The sequence below is a fragment of the Ranitomeya variabilis genome, chromosome 2, assembly GCF_051348905.1.
Source record: "Ranitomeya variabilis isolate aRanVar5 chromosome 2, aRanVar5.hap1, whole genome shotgun sequence".
In the NCBI taxonomy this organism is placed as follows: Eukaryota; Metazoa; Chordata; class Amphibia; order Anura; family Dendrobatidae; genus Ranitomeya; species Ranitomeya variabilis.
In genome coordinates, this window is record NC_135233.1 from 465,249,820 (window position 1) to 465,273,695 (window position 23,876).

General features: G+C 44.5%; 1 protein-coding gene across 1 annotated transcript in view; it reads right to left on the minus strand.

Annotated features, from left to right (window-relative positions):
- Window positions 1-13,018: 13,018 nt before the first annotated feature.
- The window catches only part of PLCB3 (phospholipase C beta 3), a 106,496-nt gene continuing 95,638 nt past the window's right edge, over window positions 13,019-23,876 (minus strand). Inside the window, exons 30-33 of the mRNA XM_077287589.1 lie at window positions 23,644-23,733; window positions 23,483-23,540; window positions 13,793-13,879; window positions 13,019-13,700 (exon numbers count right to left, since the gene is read on the minus strand). Of these exons, the coding sequence (XP_077143704.1) occupies window positions 13,470-13,700; window positions 13,793-13,879; window positions 23,483-23,540; window positions 23,644-23,733 (466 nt within the window). The 3' untranslated portion in view covers window positions 13,019-13,469. The remainder of the gene's footprint in view (window positions 13,701-13,792; window positions 13,880-23,482; window positions 23,541-23,643; window positions 23,734-23,876) is intronic.

A 23,876-nucleotide genomic window follows, 5' to 3' on the forward strand; every position in this document is an offset into this window, starting at 1 on the left:
CGCCGATGGAGTCCATGTAGCAAAACAACCCACCGGTGTTTTCCGGAGCCATTTCAGCAATTACGCTGGCTAAGATCGCAAACGCCTGCAGCCAATTGGAAAACGTTTGCGGTATCAGCCGCCACCTTCGCTTTTCCTCGTCCTCCTTTTTTCTTTCCTCTTTTTTACCCTTATCCAAATGAAACTTCTCTAGCGGAAGCAATGAAAATATCTCAACGTATTCATCTTTCCCAATTTTTTCTTTCATCTCCTTTTTAAGGTGAGCCCCCAAAGGACCCTCAAAACATACAAAAACCTCCCCGTGAGCCCTATCATCCAAATGCACCCTGCACTCCTTCTCCTTTTCAGTTTGTACCGACACGGACACTGGCGACGCTGGCACCTGCGTCGCTGCCACACCAATCAGGGGCCCGCAAGGGGGTACCCAAGCGGCCAGCTGCCACTGCTCCAACAAACCCCTATCCAACCTAGCCAACAAAGCCTGCACGTTATCCAAAACTTCCCGAACACCTGCACCTTCCGCAAAACCCGACCGACTAACAATATCCGCACTGACTACACTACCCCGCGTACCACCAGTAACCGGTACGGAGACATTCTGCAGACATGAACTATGCACAGACAAATACTCACCGGGCTGCGAGGAGGCTGTGACCCCTCCAGCCGGAATGCCGGTCTCCTGACGATCCTGCAGCCCGACCACCGGCCTCGGCGAAACCTGCCGCGAACGTTGCCTCTCGAACGTATGGCCCGGTGCCACCACTGAGGAAGAAGCCGACCCTCCGCTTCGGACTGGAGTGCTACTCATTCCCGACCTTCCAGCTGAATCCCCTTGTCCTGCAAACGCCATCCCGGGAGCCGCAGATGCGCCCCCGCTGAAATCCGGTTGCGCAGGATAGCCCCCTGCCAGCGGTGGCTGGACCGGCACATCGCCAGGATGTAATGTGCCGTCCGCTCCACTGGTGACTACAGCGCTGCTCAGATCATGATGAGGGGCCGGCCGCGCGACAGGAGCATCGCCGCTGCGGCCTCCCGTACTGCAGAGCCTCCCTCGCTGCCCGGCGCGCGCTGGCTCCGCCCCCCTTCTGCCACGAGGAAGAGGCCTAGCAGCCGCCGATGGGGCCCGCGCGGCTGAAGGATTCCTCCCAGGCCGGGGCCTGCTGGCACTGTTACTCACCGGCGCCCGGCCTGGAGGGTCCCTGGAGGGGCTCCTGCGCTGGCCTCTGGGAGCCATATCTGGGGACAGTCTTTCCGGGGGCCTGCATCGCCGAGAACGCCGCTCCAAAGGGGGAACCGCTGCAGCCACCGAGCTCCCGCCGAGGATTCCTGCTACCTGCGCTTCCAGCCAGCCATCAGGGTGCGAAGCAGCCGCCGCCCTGAGGCTCTCCAAGGCCCGATCTAACGCCGACATGGTAAGTGGTATGCTCCAGGGCTTCAGGAGAGCGGGAACTAAAAGGCCCCACCCACTACTAACCCTATAATACCCCCCATCCCTAATCCCTCCTCCCAATTACCCTAAAATACCCACCTCCAACCCATTGTCATGCTGGCCTCCGCCCAGGCCTTGGGTGAGGGGGTTGGGCGGCCTTGCTCCGGCCACTACTATATAAAATGATCAAGGCTATTAAAGACTTGCAGTAAGTGTGGGGGTCTCATTGGAGATTTTGCATTGATGCCCATGAGTGTCAACTTCCGCCACTGTGTGCAAGTTGTGTGATATCCATAGCCCTGTCTGACCATAGACTTCTGTTAATTTTCTTCCAATCCTACAAAGACTTCATGTGCAAAACACGCAGAAAATCTCTCCTCGTTTTTTCGAATGCATCTGAGTTTAGTTGGGGTTAAACAGAGCGGACACACACTCGTAGATCTTTTCAGTTTGCAGACACGGACATATGCAGTAGTAGCTGACAGGAAATCATCCATTTGGAAGCAGCCAGCTCCGTATGTGGGAATGTGAATAGGTAATCCATCATCTTTTGTCCGTTTTTAGCTTTTCAAACCATATAATACATCGTGATTAAGAAAAACGCCCTCTATTCCTGCAGCTGTGTAATAAACCAGTATCAACTAAAGGAATGCGATCACTCTGTAACTGACGGGGTTGTTCCCATCTTCATAGATGGATATTGTCCGATACGCACTTTTGCATTTCACTGCTAAAAATTTTTTTAAACCGTTCTTAACATATTAAAGGGGTTGTCGAGTACCTTTATACTGGTGGCCTATCCTTAGGATAGGTCATCAATACCAGACCGGTGAGGTCATCAATACCAGACCGGTGAGGTCATCAATACCAGACCGGTGAGGTCATCAATACCAGATCAGTGGTGGTTCAACATCCAGCTTCCCTGATCATCAGTTGCTCCCAGTGCCAGTGGAGGTCGGGTCTGCTCAGTTACTCAGCAGAAAACCACAGCTCAACTACATAGCAGCTGTAGTACTGCAGAGCCACCCCATTCACTCTATTAGGTGTTGCACTGATCCGCGGCTACTCTACAATTGATGGAGCTGTGCTGTGCAGCTCCGCAACTAATCACATGTCTCCGACATCGGGAGCAGCTGATTGGCGAGGGTGCCAGATGTCACACTCCCACCGATCTGACATTGATACCGGACTATCCCTTTAATACCTCTGTTTACAACTCATCGCCTAGCAGACAGACCACCGCTGCTGTTTAGATTGTAAGCCTTGTACTGAAGGTGAAAACCTATATAGAAAAGAAATACCAAAAAATAATTACCAAATATTTAATCAATGAATATTAACATCAACATATAATCCCAAATAAATATTCATCAAAGACAAATATATAATATAATAAATGCTTTATTTATACACAAAAGACATAATTGCACAACATATCACATTAAAAACATGAGACAGATAAAAATGGATTAAACATAAAACATGAAAAAAGTAAAAACTAATAATACTAAGCAATAAAAAAATATATTACATTACATTGTATGTGCAGGGCAGGGTATGTCATACTGATTGGTAAAAAAATCAAATAAATCATTAAATAATTAGTGGTAATCTATACATCATTGAAAGCTAAATAAAGATATGAAATAAAATATATATAGTGGGTGAGAATCAATTATAATGAATAAAAATTATTAAAATAAAAAGCAGAGTGGTTATACTAAAAAAATCTCCATGATTAAATATGTATTATTGCATCATGAATATAATTAATCAATCAAATTAAACTCATTTGTGAAAAACCAAGTGTTCAAAATAACCCTGAAGAAAATGAAGTCCCACATATTAAGGCTGCCGTCACACTAGCAGTATTTGGTCAGTATTTTACATCAGTATTTGTAAGCCAAAACCAGGAGTGGAACAATCAGAGGAAAAGTATAATAGAAACATATGCACCACTTCTGCATTTATCACCCACTCCTGGTTTTGGCTTACAAATACTGAGGTAAAATACTGACCAAATACTGCTAGTGTGACGGCAGCCTAAAAGGCAAAAGATAAGTGCATATTAAGACCACAGATACCAACCAGTGCTGACACACCTCTGCCCCGCACACACCACTCCAACGCACGTTTCGCACCTAATTTGGCACCTAATTAGTTATTTTAAATTAAAATACGAAAAAAACCTTTTCATTCCACTTTGCAGCCATATTTGCATGGTCTGTCCAGTTCATCATGAAAAATTTGGTGAAAGGTCCCCTTTAGCACCCATTTTTCTGTGGTAGCCAGCAGATGGGGTCGCTATCACATAACATGGCACCATCTGGCATCACTGGATAGACCTTGTCATTCTTTAGGAAACCATGAAATACATATATATACCACCCATTGCCTTTTACTGATATTTCGGATGCATCTCATGTCTTCGTGTTGTCAGTAAAGGAATAATAAAAGATGCCATAAAACAATCACATTACTGGACATCGGCCAGTTTAATCCAGAAGCAATTAAAATTCCTATTCCAATCATTTCTTTGGTCATCTTTCATGGTTGGTGGAACAACATACACAATTCAATTCCAACCACTTAGAATTATGACAGCCAAAGAGACTGATGAAATTGTGTCTGCAGACAGATTTAGTTCTCCACACAAATGAATATGAGACCGCATCTAAAAAGTGTGTACACTTCAAAACCCTGTGTATCAATGTCGCTTGAAGGACAACTAGAAGAACACCTGACATAAATCAACAGTAAGTGGTCCAGGGGATGATTCGCTGGGCAGATTTGTCATTCGGAAATTTTAGAATGGCAATCAAAGGGCTCCGGTAAGAAAATGCAAAAAAACACCCCTAACCATCACTGGGAGCGTCTCCTATACCATTGCTATATATCTATAGATAGGGCTGGTTTAATAAAAAATGGAGCTGATTAGAACATTGGGCTTGGGCAGTTCTTTTGTTGGTCTACCCCTAAAAATGATAACAGTATCAAAATGGAGGCAACACAATGGAGAGCAGATCAAAGATCCACCTGTATGACTGAGCCAGAGTCACTCTCACCTGCATTGGCAGATACCGATAAAACCTATAGTTGCGCACTGAGGCAAGGGAAACCTACCCTTCTACTTCTTGTAGGCCTTAGGTCACTTTAGGCCTTCGGTCTACAGAATGGCGAGGATGCACACAGGAGTTCAGCTTCACCGTGCAGGCAATACAATAATGTCACAGCTCTGGTCCGTCGGCACTTGGTTGCCAACAAAAGGAGAAGACTCGACCATTGGGCCCATCGTGGACTTGGTACGGAGAACCTTGGAATCCTACATTTGAAGGACCAGAATATGTCATACGACCCTAAAGGATCTAAGTACCCATAAAAGCAAAACACACATAAGATATAAAGTTTCTGCATCAGACATCTCATCTTACATCATGCAAGCTCCTTAGAAATAGGTTTTAGGTGACTGCGGAGCTCCCTAAACCTATACGGAGAAGCTACAGGTAGGAAAAGGAAGACACAGGCTGTTGGAAGAGAAGGCCGGAGGCCTCATTGTGGGCTTAGACAACAAAAAATAATTCTCAGGCATTTTAATCAGGCATTATTACATTTATGCAAACACTCAGAGGGCATTAATAACTTAAGAGGGTACTGAAGGTATTATTTGTTTTTGGGAGCACTCAGGGGGCATTATTAGTTTTTACAGCGCACTTGTGACAATATTACATGATAAGTGAGCAGTTTAGGGGTTATTACATGTTGAGGGGTCTCTTAGGCTACTTTCACACTAGCGTTTTTTGCAATCCGTCGCAATGCGTCATTTGGCCGAAAAAACGCATCCTGCAAAAGTGCTTGCAGGATGCGTTTTTTCCCCATAGACTAACATTAAGCGACGTATTGCGACGGATTGACACACGTCTCAACTGTCGTGCGCCGTGTTGTGGCGGACCGTCGGCACAAAAAACCGCTACATGTAACGTTTTTTGCTCACGACGGTCCGCTTTTTCCAACCGCGCATGTGCGGCCGGAACTCCGCCCCCACCTCCTCGCATTTCCCCGCACCTCACAATGGGGCAGCGGATGCGCTGGAAAAATGCATCCGCTGCCCCCTTTGTGCGGCGGAGACAACGCTAGTGTCGGTAACCTCGGCCCGACGCACTGTGACGGGCTGAGCCCGACGCTAGTGTGAAAGTAGCCTTAGAGCGCATTACTACTTTATAAAGATACACTAAGGCAGGGGTGGACAATTTATTTTCCCCGAGTGCCACACAAGGGACCGTGACTGCTGTGGAGGGCCGAACCAATAGACTCTCCACATTCATAGTAATTGCAATTATTTTATATTAATATTAATTTTATCACTTAATATTGAGCAGAAGTAAAGCGATATTCCCATCTCCAAGTTCCTACCCCAACATGTAGTAGGTGTAATAATAATGTTTGAAAATATCTCCAATTAGAAATGTAGTATAGTTCTTCTGATTCGCTATTTCACAAAGAGGACATCACAATGACATAAATATTTATAAAGTTCAGTATTTAGGGAACTGTCCATCACAAAGGGGGAAACAACAGGCATAGAATTGGGGATATCATCATTATGGGGAGCTTGTATAGGCTGGGAAGAGCTGGTGGTGCTGGAAATGTGAAAAGTTAAGGTCTGAGCAAGATGGAGAAGTGAACAACTCAAAGAAGAGAGAACATCACCTGTGAGTCACTATATAGGCGGCATCTGTACTACTAACTAGATGGTCACTACATGGTCATGGTGGTATTATCAGTTTTAATCTTTGTATAGTCATTTTCATTTAGTAACAGCTTTATTATCCGCAAAGGTGCTCACAAGAAATAGGGTTAGCATCAGTCATTGTAGGTGCACTATTGTGGTGAACAGCCATCATATATTGTCACATCATAAAATCAGAGGCTGATCCATTCATATAATAAAGTCATCACTACCAGTGTATCTCTGGGTAAGGGGCAATTACATCTACCCCCCAACCCACCAGGACTGCTGCTCAGAAACATTACAGACCAGAACTGTGTATGGGAGATATGAGCCTTAATCGCTTGTCCTGTAGAAGCGTCAGGATTTCTGGGAACATCATTTAACCCCACCTGGAAAGTGCAAATTCAGCAGAGTTTAAGAATAGAGATGTGGGAATACTCAAGCATCATCACCTCCTTTTATGATCGCAAGATTTTTTTTGTCTCTTTTAGATAAAAATTCCTGCCCGAAGGCAAACGCTGCCACAGCAGATGACGGAAAAGTAACACAGTCCCCCTCCTCTTTATCATTCATTACCTCTGCCACAGAAACATTCATTGTGATAAGAAATCATCTAGGAAGCGCTAAAAAAATGCCACCATGACCACTTAAATATTCACTGGTAATATAGATATAGCAGTGAGGATCAGATCAGAGCTGATTAAGTCGTTGTGTGGGGTCACAGTGTGTAATCTGTAGGTTTCCTTATAAATCTGCTGGGTTACCGCATCTCACAATGAAAATAAATAAAGAGGACCTGTCATTACGTAAAAAAAAATAAATAAAAAATATCCAGCTTTTGCTCTTATTTTATTCCGACTGTTCTCCTGAGTATTCGGTTTTATTTTATTTATTTTTTTTAATCTACCATACAATTCCGGAGATATGAGCTTTTTATGGTCTTTGCCAAGCAGGTGATGCTCCCAGGCAGATCAGCCTAAAGACACGCCCCAGAGGATCATGTGAGCCACCCACACCCCTCTTGGAAATGACCATAAAAACAAGCAATAAAATAAAGCGGCCATATCTCTGAAACCATAGGGAGGATTGAAAAACAACAAAAAAAATGGAATACTCGAGGAACAGTGGGAATAAAAAAAGAGCAAAAATTTGACACATTTGACCTGATGACAGGTGCACTTTAAATGTAAAAAAAAAACCACCTGTGGACCTCGTATGAAAATTATCTTGGAGAAAAAGTGGCGATTCAGCTTTCATTTTTACCTTCAATGTTAACCACTCTATTGACATACATTGACCATACTTGCCAACAGTCCTAAATTTGACAGGACTGTCCTAATTTTTTGCATTCAATCCCAGCAAACTTTTGTAAATCCTGCCCCCCAAAAAAGTGGCCAATTCTGCTTATTTTAAGGGCATACAACGTATAAATCTTAAAATCTGGCAACCAAAACATTTTTTTTGTAGTGATAGAAGTTTGAGAAAGAGTGATCATTCCCTCTGTCAGCCCATTGGCACCCCCGCAGTGTGATCGTGGGGATGTCGATAGTCCAGCTTGTTTCTATAGCAATTAACAATGGCCTTCATGGCTGCCATATTCCTTAGCCTATCCAATGTCACTGGGAGTGGGGCCTGATTACAGCAATGTGTCACTTACTGAGCTGCCTGCTATAGTTTTGATAAAATCACTTCTTTATCAGCAGGAGATTCTCACTAGAGGACTAGTAAATCTGCTGCCATGTAGTCCAACCACAACCCCACCACTGATTGGCAGCTTTTTCCCTACACACAGAAAGCTGCCAATCAGTGATGTGGGCGGGGTTAAAGAGAGCTCAGCATTAAGAGAACTGCAGGGAAAACAGGGATTTTATTAAAACTACAGCAAGCAGCACAGTAAGTGACACATTGCTGGAATCAGAGTGTCTGTCTCTACATTATGCTGCTCTCAAGACGGGATAGCAAAAAACTTGGCAACAGATTCCCGTTAAAAAAAAACCAAGCAAACTGTAATATGGGCCAAAATTGGCTGTGATGCCAAGGTGTTAAGGGACAAATAAGTCTGGTGCTTAAAGAGTTAACTCATGACCCACCGTCTGCCTTGATCAATAACCTGTCCTACTGAGTCAGCAGCGGGATGGAGGCAGCGGCCCAGGTGCTGTGTAATGTGCTGGCATTCAGATCTTAGCCTAGCGCTCACATCTATAAACACTTTTTTCGAGAATCTCATTCGTGCGAGAGTTTTTAATTCAAATAAGGCGACTTCTTTATTTGGCTAATATTTCAGTTCCCTCTTAGCAGCAGCACATTAGCATATCACTGATGTGAAGCACGAATTTCCCTGTATGCCCCATTCTCTGCTAATGCCTCTTCAAAGTGTTGCAAAACGGCCGGCGTGACTACAAATTTAGTATTATTTTGTTCAACTAACATCCTGACCTGATCTACTTCTGACAATCCACTAACCCATTTTCTGGCTTTCATGTCCTGGCAGGCTTCTTGTCACTTATATGCCATTATTTTTTTTTTTCTTATTGGCAACAAATGTAACACAAGACGGCCAAATTCAATAAGTGGCATTACAGATGGCATCAGAAGGGACCCATATCATCAATCAGCCAGGAAACACATGGCGCCAAGAAGTAACACATGTGGCGGGGCCATAAATGAGCGGGTCAGTGCATGTCCAGGCCAGATAATGACAGACACTCTGCTAACATGGCAGTCCAAGATTGCATGGTCACGTTATATCCTTGGGAGCCAAGATTTCCATCCTTATATATCACAGCCGGAGTCTGAGCACCACCGGCGGACACAGACAGAAAAGGGCCCCTGTGCAAGAACAATATATGGGCCCTTTACAGTCCAATAGCTCCTTATAATGAACAATTCCACCTGTTTTGGAGGCGGTAGTGGCCCCCAAACCTCTTGGGCCCCTGTTGCACCAATGATATGTCCGCCCCTGAGCACACGTAACATCCACATGAAGGACCAGACATTACATTCCTAGCAAACAAAATACTATATGAATATCCGCAGCACGTCAAGTACCCAGCCATGAACCTTAAAGGGAAGCCATAATCAGAAGATGACCTATTAATTAAATAATTTTTTTAAAATTATTATTGACAATACTTTTTTTTTCCCCCCATCACAAAAATAAATATTAGCAATTTTCATGCTGGTCACAAAGCCTTTTTTTAAGACTCTAATGTTCTGTTCTTTCAGAAAACAACGCATTTACATGAGACACAATGCTTTTGTATTAAAAGCATCCAATGTGCGTGTGCAGAAGTCATTGTGAGGAGAGGGGGGAGCAGGGTCAGCTGTGACATCGTCTGTTGTGATTAATGGATTCTGTAGCATAAGCTGTGCATAGAGGTGTTGTAATCATGCCTCTGATGATAAGGAGCCTGCTGAAAACTCTTCTTTAAAGGACAGGAAGTATGAGAGCTCGATTTCCAATCTGATTATCAAGGATTGTTGGGGAGATGTTTTACATTTAGAGGAGTTTTGCCGTGGATTTTTTAGGTGCTAGTTGGATATTTTACCTCCTTTCTGCTATATTGGCAGGATGCGCAGTAGATTTTTTTTTTTTGCCAGTGGAAAACTTGTACTAGAATCGTGGATGACATTTTATGAAATCTCTTCCGCGCGCTTTGGAAATTGATATCCATCGCATGACAATTTATGCAGTGGATTTTCACGGTGAATTTTAACCCTTTGCCACCAAGTCTCCAGCTGGCTTTGTTCCAGCTGGAGATGTTATTAGTGTTTGCTGTCCGCATGCTTATGGAATCGCACACTTATCAATATCCTCTTCATTGCACTTGTCCATGCTGACCTCTATTTTCACCCCTCGCATACTTCCTAATATCCTAATATTTCTGCCATAACGAGCCCATAATAATCTCAGCGTGGAGGTGCAGACATTACAGGCACAGAGCTGTGAATGCAGCGTGACCCGATCAAATCACAAAGATCATTTATCTCCGTGATAAATGAGCTGCCACTCGGTGCTGACACGGAGGGCACAGCTACATTTCCAAACCTATTTAGAAGATCCTACGAAGCAAAACCTCTGTGCACCAGATCTGTACAAATTGAGAATTCAGCGGGAGACAACTCTGCATCACATCTATTTTAGTCGCTCTTTTTCTTGCTGCAGCCATAATCATGGCCCTGAGCTGTCACCGACTGCCGCCCATGATTAAATGATGCGACCAGCAAAATTCTGCAGCCCTGGACCAAAGATTGAATTAGGATTAGTGGTACAATACTACTGCAGCAAAAAAAAAAAAAAAAGTATTAGCATCAGTAGTAATTTTAGTATTGGTAGTATCAGAATGCCTCAAAGTAGCCAAGTAGCTGACCCTGCTCCCAACCTCTCTTCGCAATGACTTCTGCACACCCACATTAGATGCTTTAAATACAAAAGATGGTCCAAACATTGTGTACATGTGTTGTTTTCTGAAATAACAGGAAATTAGAGTCTAAAAAAGGCACTGTAACCATTTGCCAATAACTTGGATTCTTGAGTTGCAGGCAGCTAAAAAGAAATAAAATAAAACCTAGTGGGTGAATAATAAAAAAAATATATATTGTTAAAGGGGGGAATAGATTAGAAAAAAAAAGGTTTTTTATTCCAAAAACAGCATCACTTTTGTTAATGGCATAGCCACTAACTAGCACTACGTTCTTCTCTGGCCAATGGACATGTCCATCTGACCATTCAATCAGAGAACTTAGCGGAGCAAGCGGGGCAGAGTCTGCAGCCAATCAGCAATTTCAGCGCTCTTTTTAAGCGTAAGTACACAATAGGCGTTATTTCAGCGTTTTTTTCCTTCAGCAAAACCTGATCTCTTTTGGTAAAAAAAAAACTGCAGTAAAAAAGCATGTTTTCCTGGATTTTTTTTGCATTTTTGATGCTTTTTTTTGCGGCTGTTTTGACATAGTAGATTTGTCTCTTGTGCATGCTGTAGTGCATCGGTAGCACACTTATGCAGTGATGAGGCAGTGACCCAGCAAAGTTCCAAACAAAAGTCTCTTTAATGCGTTCACTTCACAGCATTAATGTCCAACTCATATAAACACAGCACACGATATCCTCCGGATCGCAGCACATATCCTCTGGATTACAGTCACAAAACACGCCAGTCCACCTCTGACTAGTTACCGTGGGTGACTGCACTGCTGTGTTAATGTCTCTTTGCTCACAGCATTACACAATACACGATATTATCCGAATCGCAGCTGGGAAACATATCCTCCAGTTCACAGTCACTAAACATGCCAGTCCTCCTTCGAGCACAGGACAATCTACCTCGGGTTCACTGCCGGGCGCAAGACAGTTCACCTCCGAGACCAGTTATTGTGGGCGACTGCACCGCTGTGCACACTATGGGTGCCAGGCGTCTCAGCTCCCCTGGCTGCTTGGCTCCGTTTGCCTATGTTGCCTCACACAGGAGCTCTGCAGAGCCGACTGCTCTGCCCTCTAGCACACACCAGACTGACACTCAACCTAATACACCCAAACCCTTTACTGCAGGGATTTTAACTGGGCCTGGAATGAAACGGACTGCACGACTACCATACTGCAGTCTGTTTGCAAACACAAAAACCCCAGAGCAGGTTTTCCCAACTAACACTAACATGCCCAAGACTAACACTTACACTGCCGTCATTCTAGCAGTATTTGGTCAGTATATTACATCAGTATTTGCAATCCAAAACCAGGAGTGGAACAATTAGAGGAAAAGTATAATAGAAACACATGCACCACTTCTGCATTTATCACCCACTCCTGGTTTTGGTTTGCAAATACTGATTTAAAATACTGACCAAATACTGCTAGTGTGACGGCAGCCTTATTTTTAGTCTGCATTGCAATCACAGCTATGCCTGTGACTGCAATGCACTCTCATGGCCTCCATATGCCTCCGTGAATATCCAGGGGAGAATACACAGCGACCCCTACCTGTGACACCGGTCACTGCCTCACAATGCTGATAAAGCTTAGTGTTGACAAAAAAATCCTATTCTATAGAATCAGGTTTTGGCACACAAAAAACACAGCAAAACATGATACCTGTGTTTTTGGTGTGTTTTTATAGCATTTATCACCACCCGTTCGAGTCAATAGGTGAAAAACACTGAAAATACATTGAAAAATGCTGAAAGAAGCGACATGCTCTATTGTCCAAAAAACCATGCAAAGCACAAAATACTGATAACAAAGAAACCAACAAGTGTGCATGAGATTTCTGAAATCTCATAGGCTTTGCTGGTACTGTAAAACACAGCTGAAAATTTGCATAAAAAACTGCTGAAAAACCGCCTAGTATGAACTGCAGGGAGTTTGTATGTTCTATCCGTGTTTGCCTGGGTTTCCTCCAGGTTTTCCAAAGGCATACTGTATATGTATATTGTGATAATGCTTATAAAAGCGCTGGAGTATATGATGGCGCTATATAAGAAAGTAAAATAAATACATCAGTGTGCTTTCAATTGGATTGATACTTCTGGTTCTCATTTGACTACTCTTCCGGATTAACTTTGCTCTGCCTTTGACCTCAGATTTTCTTGTCCTAAATTCTGACAGACTGCCTTTTGAACTCCGATTCTGATATTTTCTAGTCATTCTATGGTTTTGACCCCGACTCCTTTCGGGTTACTCTTTTTAGCTCCTCCAATTAGTGTATAATCTGTAGAATCAATCTGTTGCCCACGAAGCACAGTCCAGATCCCAATATCGAGGTTAAAGGGATTAAATCCAAGGTGGTTTGAGCCAAATCTGACTGCCTTTTGAACGCTTCCAGATCCAAAGCGATAGAGCTGTTTAATACCACAAGAGTAACACAGGCTGATTTATGACCATTTTAATAGAGAAATAAAATGTGTGTAAAAAATACATAAAATGGCTTAAGACTGTGCCAGACTCACGCTCTCCATACATCACACAGCACAAGCACACACTGTGTCGCACACACTCACACATAGTAATGCACAAGCAGTGTCATTCACACATCATCTGCTTCCGATAAAATCTGTGACTATATAATAAATTCTTTCCAGGAGGATTATGGCCATTCATATTGTAAAGTTTGACGTCTGAATTTATCCACAGATGTCTTATTGTGTTTTATACGGGTCCGTTGATGTCCGTTTGGTCTCCATTCGTAGCGTTGTCGTCATAAAATCTGAGAATACTATATTAGTGAATATAAATTCTTCTTTTTTTAAAAAAAAGGGGTGATCATCTGTATACATATATATAATATATAAAAGTTCTTTAAAGTTCTAGACTTTTGGGGGTCAGAGTCGAGTAGCTTCATCTTCTGAGTCCTCAGGGGTGGGTAAACAATCTTCTTCAAGAAGTTCAGACCCCCAGGCCCTTGTGATAGAAGGAGGGGTACTCTGCGTGGAAGAAGGGGGTTCGGAGCCGCTTTCACCCTTGCTGCCTCCATCATCTTGCAGGTATCTTCGCACTTCTTGAGGGAGCTGACGTAACTCCGCTTGGCATTCTTCTTCCAACTGTGCCATCATCTAGAAGAAAGGCAGACGACGGATTAGGAGAACGGGGACAGATAGAGGAGGGGACGCTGCCTGCCTGCTGTTCTGTATGGCCCAGGACTGACCTTTGGTTCCTCATCCTTTATCCTCTGAAGCGTTTCTTGGTGAGCAGCAAGCAACTTTTCTAGACGCTTGTTTTGTGCTTCTTCTAACTGCAAGAAAAGGACATTTGTAAAGACGGCTGTTAGCAAGAAAGTCTGATCTAACAAATATTTGTACACGGTGTTACATGGCACCGCTGCTTTGAATGGATACCGCCAGCCGAAAAATATTCCTTTATTGCAGTAGAACACTTGCCACTAGCCGGTTCCTATTAATCTTGGCTGGAATCAATTCCTGAACGGTTATAATACACTTACATTTGTGATCCTCTGCTAACGGCTAGTGAGTTCTCAGGTCTCAGCGTCTGCACCTGTGTTCACAGATATTAACACTTAACACTATATGGACAAAAGTGTTGGGATACACGTCTGTACTGGTGAATTTAGGTTTTTCATTCAGTCCCATTGCCCCTGGTGTGTAACATTCGGTCACATTGCTTCCCCCCGGTGTATAACATCCGGCCACATTGCCCCCGGTGTATAACATCCGGCCACATTGCCCCCTGTGTGTAACATCCGGCCACACTGCACCTGGTGTGTAACATCTGGCTACATTGCTCCCGATGTGTAACATTTTGCCATATCGCCCCCCTCCAGGTGTGTAACACCTGGCCACATTGCCCCCGGTGTGTATCATCCGGCCACATTGCCCCTGGTGTATAACATCCGGCCACACTGCCCCTGGTGTATAACATCCGGCCACACTGCCCCTGGTGTATAACATCCGGCCACACTGCCCCTGGTGTATAACATCCGGCCACACTGCCCCTGGTGTATAACATCCGGCCACACTGCCCCTGGTGTATAACATCCGGCCACACTGCCCCGGTGTGTAACATTCGGTCACATTGCTTCCCCCCGGTGTATAACATCCGGCCACATTGCCCCCGGTGTATAACATCCGGCCACATTGCCCCCGGTGTGTAACATCCGGCCACACTGCACCTGGTGTGTAACATCTGGCTACATTGCTCCCGATGTGTAACATTTTGCCATATCGCCCCCCTCCAGGTGTGTAACACCTGGCCACATTGCCCCCGGTGTGTATCATCCGGCCACATTGCCCCCGGTGTATAACATCCGGCCACACTGCCCCTGGTGTATAACATCCGGCCACACTGCCCCTGGTGTATAACATCCGGCCACACTGCCCCTGGTGTATAACATCCGGCCACACTGCCCCTGGTGTATAACATCCGGCCACATTGCCCCTGGTGTATAACATCCGGCCACATTGCCCCCGGTGTGTAACATTCGGCCATATCGCCCCCCTCCAGGTGTGTACCATCAGGCCACATTGCCCCCCGGTGTGTAACATCCGTCCACATTGCCCCTGGTGCATAACATCCGGCCACACTGCCCCTGGTGTATAACATCCGGCCACATTGCCCCTGGTGTATAACATCCGGCTACATTGCCCCCGGGGTACAATATCTGGCCCCCCGCTATGCGGCCTCCCTCAACTAACATGTGACAGAATGGCTGGTGGTAAAGCGCTCACTCAGATCAGTGCGGTATAGTGTGGAGCCACCGATGTAACAAGTCCGTTCCTGACATTTCATCCTTCTCAAATCTTCCCCCATCACCTGTGAGTGATATTATTAAGAAGTGGAAGGAACCGCAGCAACTCACGAAGTGAAGATCTATTACAGAGCGGGGTCACCGAGTGCTGAGGAGCAGAGGGCAGAAAAGTCACCAACACTCTGCTGACTCCATAACTGCACAGTGCTGACATCCTGTAGTATAACATCAGCATAAACACTGCGCCCCCACCAGGAGCTGCATGGCCAAACAGCTGCATGCAGCCTTACATCACCAAGCACAATGCTGAGCGTCGGATGGAGAGGTGTAAAATTGTCATTAGACTCTGTAGAACTGGAGGAAAAGGCATTTTGGCCATGTTCTCTTCCTCATAGCTGTGCCTAGTGCACAAGGTCCATAAAGACGTGATTGGGGGAGTTTGGTGTGGAAAAACATGAGTGGTGCACTCGGCCCAGACGTCAACCACATCCAACGCCTTTGAAATGAACTAGAATATAGATTGTGAGTCTGGCCTCTCCTCTAACATTAATGTCTGATTTCCCAAATACTCTTCTGAATGAGGGGGTAAAAATTCCCACAAACACCAAAATCTTGTAGAAAACCTTCTCAGACGACTGAAAGTGGTTATATCTGCAAAGGGACCAAATCCATGTTACTACCCATGACTTAAGAATGGGAGGTCATAAAAGGTCCTGTAGGTGCAATGTGGAAGAGTCCCAATACTTTTATCCTTATAGCGTAGCTTACTCACACAACAGTCATCATGTTCTGATGTAATCAGTGTAAATTCCCAACAACTGTCTAATGTGTATGGCCAGTGAACATTTCCCACACATATGAAACGCTAACTCATAGCTCATTTGTAGTAGTCATAGTGCATAAAAGAGCAATGAGCAAACCAGACCCCTGATCTGTGTCTGGAGGGAAGGGGCTGTTATCAGGGGGCAGGCTTGTATAAAATAGTAATGAGCAGACCAGCCCCCTGATCTGTGTCTGGAGGGAAGGGGCTGTTATCAGGGGGCTGGCTTGTATAAAATAGTAATGAGCAGACCAGCCCCCTGATCTGTGTCTGGAGCTGTTATCAGGGGGCAGGCTTGTATAAAATAGTAATGAGCAGACCAGCCCCCTGATCTGTGTCTGGAGGGAAGGGGCTGTTATCAGGGGGCTGGTTTGTATAAAATAGTAATGAGCAGACCAGCCCCCTGATCTGTGTCTGGAGGGAAGGGGCTGTTATCAGGGGGCTGGCTTGTATAAAATAGTAATGAGCAGACCAGCCCCCTGATCTGTGTCTGGAGCTGTTATCAGGGGGCAGGCTTGTATAAAATAGTAATGAGCAGACCAGCCCCCTGATCTGTGTCTGGAGGGAAGGGGCTGTTATCAGGGGGCTGGTTTGTATAAAATAGTAATGAACAGACCAGCGCCCTGATCTGTGTCTGGAGCTCTTATCAGGGGGCAGGCTTGTATAAAATAGTAATGAGCAGACCAGCCCCCTGATCTGTGTCTGGAGGGAAGGGGCTGTTATCAGGGGGCTGGCTTGTATAAAATAGTAATGAGCAGACCAGCCCCCTGATCTGTGTCTGGAGGGAAGGGGCTGTTATCAGGGGGCTGGCTTGTATAAAATAGTAATGAGCAGACCAGCCCCCTGATCTGTGTCTGGAGGGAAGGGGCTGTTATCAGGGGGCTGGCTTGTATAAAATAGTAATGAGCAGACCAGCCCCCTGATCTGTGTCTGGAGGGAAGGGGCTGTTATCAGGGGGCTGGCTTGTATAAAATAGTAATGAGCAGACCAGCCCCCTGATCTGTGTCTGGAGGGAAGGGGCTGTTATCAGGGGGCTGGCTTGTATAAAATAGTAATGAGCAGACCAGCCCCCTGATCTGTGTCTGGAGCTGTTATCAGGGGGCTGACTTGCATTAGTATCCAGACCAGGTCCCTGGATTTACTATTCCAGAAGGGGGAATGGAAGGGTCACTCAGCATCTCCGACACAGTAAGTAGTTCTGAACAGCAATAACCTGACCATTGAAAGCGTCACTATGGATGTGAGCCTCGGTAATTGTTGAAGTTTTGTCAATGTGAATACGTTGTTTTGTTTTTTTTTAATCTCCCCAGAGTAACCCTTTAAAACAACAGACTCAATTATTTGGCCTAATACACACTACATAGCATTTTTTAATCTCTCTGTTGCCAGGCAGCTAGGAATCCCCTACCATACATTTTCATGCCTTGCAATGATATGCTTTCTAAATATGTCCAAGAAAGCTGCCCAGTAGTTCCCACTCCAATTAACAAATGCAGATAAGCAGTAAGTAATGATAGCAATTTTAATTGATGTGAGCCTGCGAGGCGTCCATTAGTAATACCGCTGCAAAAGTCAGCAACATAGTAATAGTGTGAACACTCATAGTCCATGAGCCAAGAACCAAATTTGACGATATCGGTACCAAGCGGAGTGACTAATTCTCTTTGGTATTTTTAGGTAGATGCATGTCTGTAGTTTATTTTTTGATATGATAGCCCTTACATATACGTAGCTTATTAACCCCTTCAGCCCTAGGCCTATTTGTACCCAAGTGCCTAAGCCAATCTGACCTGTGCCACTTCATGGGCTAATAACTTTGGAACGCTTTCACCTATCCAAGCCATTCTGAGATTGTTTTCTCGTGACATATTGTACTTCACGTCAGTGCTAAATGGGAGTCAATATATTTTACCTTTCTATATAAAAAAATGCTAAATATTCGGAAATTTTGGAAAAATCGGCAATTTTTTAACTTTGAAATTCTCTGCTTTTTACAAAAATACTGATACCCCCCATAATAGTTATTAATTTACACTCCCCACATGTTTACTTCATATTGGCATCATTTTGAAAATGAAACCTTATTGTTTTACGACGTAATAGGGCTTATAGTTTTATGCGCAATTTTTCACATTTACAGCAAAACCCACTTTTCAAAGGACCAAGTCACTTCTGAAGTCACTTTAAGGGGCTTACATAACAGAAACCACCCATAAATTACCCCATTTTGCAAACTACACCCCTCAAGCTGTTCAAAACTCATTTTTAAAAACTGTTAACCCTTTAGGTGTTCCACAGGAATTTTAGCATGAGCCAAGAACCAAATATGACGATATCGGTACCACCCGGAGTGACTAGATGTAGTATTTGTAACAAAATTTAATCCAAGTTATGTAAATACACACTGAACATGTCATGTGCATATATATATATATATATATATATATATATATATATATATATATATATATATATATATATATATATATATATATATATATATATATATGTTACTCCATAATATCTTCAACATCGGACTCTGAATCTGACTGTTGTTCTACTGGCTCGTCTTCAGTACCCTTGTTCTGGCATGTCTGTAATCTGCACATGTCTGTGCACTTCAGGCCATTGCTGAGGCAAGTACACTGAGGAAGTTCACATGACCGCACACACTTGCAGGACAGTAGCTGTATAATAGCTTCTGGTGCTGGTGCCCCTTGCATCCACTTGACAACAAGCTTTCCGTCGTTATCTATCATCCAACCGCAGTCTGTTGGGTTTGCAACCCATGGCTGGCTCTGCAGACTTCTCCTCCAGATCGCAGCCTGGTAGTTTGCACGCAGTGCATGCATGAAAAGGCAGTCCTGGCAAGGAGGGAGTTGACTTGACTCTACCACTCCACGTCTGGCACAGAACAGCTGATAACGGAGCCTGTTTACCTCAGTTGTTTGGGTAGTTGGCAGGTACATGTGGCAGGTGATTTCCTGTAACTTCTCAAAAAGTTCGGTAGACACTTCCCATGAACGACCAACTTCCTGAAAGGCATCCTGGTATGTCTTGTTCATCTTCAACTGCTTGAGTGTCGTCATCTTCCCACGGCCAGCGAATGCACTGACGGTGTCACAGCCTGTAAATGCATGCATACCAATCAATGAATCACATACGCTGCCTCCCAATGTTCGGCTCAGAGTGGTGATATCCAGGAATCTTGTCCGGTTCTGTGTACCGCATTTCTGGAACAGGTGGGATGGGATTTTGTGGCACATGCCCAGACACAGGACCATGACATCAGTATCCTCCGAAGTGATGATGACCGACTTGTAACCAGATTCTGCTGCATGAAGAGCATGGAGAAGGAGGCGTGTGTCTGCTTCTTCTTGATTTGACTTAAGGTCAGCAGCCTCTTCCCACTGTTCTTTGGTGATCTTAAAGCAGAGCTGCTCACATGTGACATACAGCTCCTTCTCCTCAAGCTTCTCCCTGTGGTGTTTCGCCTTCCATTCTTCTACCAGAAACTTTATGAGACTTGCCTTGTTGGAGGAACTACTTAGAAGCTTTTTCCACTGCTGGATGTTGTGCCCATGTTGAATGTTCTTGAAATGGATCCCTGTGCCTTCATATCTGTTGACTCTTTCTGTATCTTTGATGGATGTCTCCTTGTAGACGTCAAAGACAATATCAATGCGCTTGCTCTTAGCACCCTCATGGATAGCGCGACTCATTGCTGTGCCTGCTAGCTGGCCAAATGTTGCATTGTTTCCCTTCAGTTTCTGAACCAGGCTCATCCCATCAATGATGGTTGCAGAGGGCTCGGAGATCACTTCTGCAGGACGAGCATTCCTCTCCAACTCCCTTGCGAGGGCAGCCTTGTTGGTCTTGCGGATAGACCCATCACCATTGGCAAGTGCCCATGGCAATGGACCCAGGGGATGAGTCAAGACATCACTCATTTGTAGCTTTCTGTTCTCAGCTACAAGTATCATCTGGCCAAATAGGTTTCTGTCAGCCTTCAAAATTACCTCCTTGCCAAGACCTTGTCTGCGTGTCTTCATTTGGATGTTAGAGAACGTTTTAAGTTTGTTCTTCGTCATCTTGTCATGAAACAATGTAGTTGGCTTATCGGTACCCAAACGCTCATCCTTGAATGTTTGATATGCATCCTCTCCTATACTGTATGCCCCTTGAAGGTCTTTGGCTACATCTGGTGGTGCTACAGTCGCTGTTGACAAACTGATAAGTTCACCATTATGCTCTTTGTTGAAGGGGTTCACCCAACCTGTCTCCAGCAGTTGAACGAAAGATTGGACATCGGCTTCATCTCTTCTAATCCTAGACACCTGTAGGTCTGAATGGCTGAAGTCAGTATATTGTTGGCCTACCAGGGCCCTCAGCTGCCTCAAGTACATACTGCGGTACTCTGATGTCAGGTAGAACCTGGAAACAGCTCCAACTTTGAGGCTGAAGCCTTTTGTGCCCCCTGGTGTCTGGGTGTCTTTGTTGATTGTCTCTTCAATGGTCTGGTCCACAGGAATTCGTCCAAAAGGATTCTTGCTACCGATCTGGACCGAAAAGCCACCTTGCATGAAGTATTCATGGACCTCTGGGTGTTCTATGGGCAGCCGAGACATTGTGGCATAGTAATAGGTTAGGTATCGGGCATAGTTGACCTTGTCATAGGCAAAACACCATGGTATCATCTGTCGGATTGCTCCTAGGTGAAGCATCCAGTTGCCTTCTCTTGAAGCTCGAACCAGGGCCAGCATGGTCTCGACCATGTCCAAGTATGACATCCAGAATGCTGAGAGTTGTTCATTTCTGAGGGTCTCAAGATAAACTTGAAAGAGCTTCAGGGTAAGTGTGCAAGATTCATTATCCAAGAGCTTTTCGAAGGATCCCTGCGACACACTGATGCGAAAGTTTGTGATGTTCTTCAGTGTTTCATCCAGATGGTGAAGGTCCCTTGCATGGTTTTCTTCTAGCCATGGAAGGAAGTTTTTCCATGCAAGCCTCATAAGTGCTTCATAGACCAGCTTGTGTAGTCTCACTGCTCTGTTGTACCTCCGGCCGTCCATCACTCCAGACACTGATCCTTCAGCGATTACACCGGATTCAACACACAGATCTCTAAGGCCTGCATCCTGAAATCTGTTCCCTATGATAGAGAGGAGATTACAGATTGTGTGGAAGACACCCATTCTAATTATAATGTTCTTGAACTTCTCCTGTTTCCAGATAACCTCGGCAGCTTTGGCATAGAGTGCTTGATCAAACACACACACAATTCTGTTAAGCTTCAGGGTCTGCATGATGGCATGTGTTTGCTCCAAGACTTCATTCACAGTGGACATGGCTGTTGCAGGAGCATTGATAGTGGGCAGGTAGCTTACAGTGTCCTGGGCCACTACAATGTCGCTGCGGATTTTTATGTTGAACCCAGTCCAACTGCTGGTGGTCTGATCCTCATGGTCTGACATTCTAGCCAGAAGCCAGATATGGTTTTTGGTTTTTGAATCCTGGACCTCCTTGGTAGTGTTAACATTCGAAGTCTCAATCCTGGGTGGCTCTCCCCGCTGCCCAACATTGTATATCGGTAGCATTAATTCTGTCAGAGTTATGCTTCTTTTCTTCGACTTGGTTACATCTGGCAGGACTTTCTTTGTCACAGAGCATGCAACATTGGACTGAACAGCAATGCCATTGACTCTATGAGATGTACCTGCTCCACTTAGTGTCTCCTCAAGTCTGTCAATGTTATCCCAGGCCAGGGTTGTGAACACACCTGGGTAGATACTTCCGAGGCCTGCCGTTCCCCAATACTGCAGTGTACGACAACATATCGGGTGTTGTTGTGTTCGGGAGAGATTGGTGAACAAATAGTGGGGTGCATTTTTTGCTGGTACACCTCTTAAAAATAAAAAAATGAGCCTAAAATGACACCTTCATGTAAAAAATGCACTTTTTCCATTTTCTCAACCAAGTGTTTCCAACTACTGTGAAACACTGGTTGGGTCAAAGTGGTCACTATACCCCCTAAAAGATTCCTTGGGGGTGTAGTTTCCAAAATAGGGTCACTTTTTGGGGTTTCCACTGTGGGGGTACCTCAGGCAGCCTTCAAATGTGACATGGCCCCCTAGATTTCTTCCAGTGAATCCGCCACCCAAAAACCACATAGCGCTCCTTCCGTGTTGAGCTGTGCTGTGTGCCCATACTTTAGTTTACGAGTACATGTGGGGTGTTTCTATAAACTGCAGAATTAGGGTAACCAAGTTTGGGTTTGCCGTTAACCCTTGCTAGGTTGCAGGTAAAATTGGATTACAATGTAATATCTGGAAAAAAAATGAAATTTTGAAATTTCGCCTTCATTCTGCTAAAATTCCTGTGGAACACCTAAAGGGTTAACAGTTTTTAAAAATGAGTTTTGAACAGCTTGAGGGGTGTAGTTTGCAAAATGGGGTAATTTATGGGTGGTTTCTGTTATGTAAGCCCCTTAAAGTGACTTCAGAAGTGACTTGGTCCTTTGAAAAGTGGGTTTTGCTGTAAATGTGAAAAATTGCGCATAAAACTATAAGCCCTATTACGTCGTAAAACAATAAGGTTTCATTTTCAAAATGATGCCAATATGAAGTAAACATGTGGGGAGTGTAAATTAATAACTATTATGGGGGGTATCAGTATTTTTGTAAAAAGCAGAGAATTTCAAAGTTAAAAAATTGCCGATTTTTCCAAAATTTCCGAATATTTAGCATTTTTTTATATAGAAAGGTAAAATATATTGACTCCCATTTAGCACTGACGTGAAGTACAATATGTCACGAGAAAACAATCTCAGAATGGCTTGGATAGGTGAAAGCGTTCCAAAGTTATTAGCCCATGAAGTGGCACAGGTCAGATTGGCTTAGGCACTTGGGTACAAATAGGCCTAGGGCTGAAGGGGTTAATAAGCTACGTATATGTAAGGGCTATCATATCAAAAAATAAACTACAGACATGCATCTACCTAAAAATACCAAAGAAAATTAGTCACTCCGGGTGGTACCGATATCTGGCCCGGCTCATGGACTATCAAGACCAGACTGACATTCAGCAGCTGTCCCTAGTCCTGAACTACGTCGTCATTTTATCTTTAGCGCTAGAAGAGTCATAATAGTGATGAGCGAACGTGGTTGGATAAGGTGTTATCTGAGCATGCTCTGGTGCTAACAGAGTGTCTTCGGCGTGCTCAAAAACATGTTCAAGCCCCCGTGGTTGCATGTCTCGCGGCTGTTCGACAGCTGTAACACATGCAGGGATTGTCTAACAGAATGGTCACTTACACTGCGTATGAAGTTCACCGACTCATTGATGTGACGTCTGTTGATCTCCGTCATTTCTCTGCAGGAAAAATACGAGGTGATAAATGTGGGGGCAAAGTAACAAGGAAGGTAGAATAGACATAAGACAGAGGAGGGATGTGCTCTGATAGGAGCTTACTGACCCTTCTTTCTTGTGCCGGTCTTGCGTCTTCACCTTCGTGATGCTGTTATGTCTCTTTCTGTCCAGGATCTTTTGCAGTTCCTTCTTCTCTCTATAAGGAGATATATGGATAGATATCAGTTAGATGATTTTTCTTTCCGGTGTCGGAGGCAATGTCTCACATCAGACCACTTCTCTCTCCTGATGGTCACAACCTTGCACTAGTTCAATTTCCAGTTGGAAGGCATTGACCCT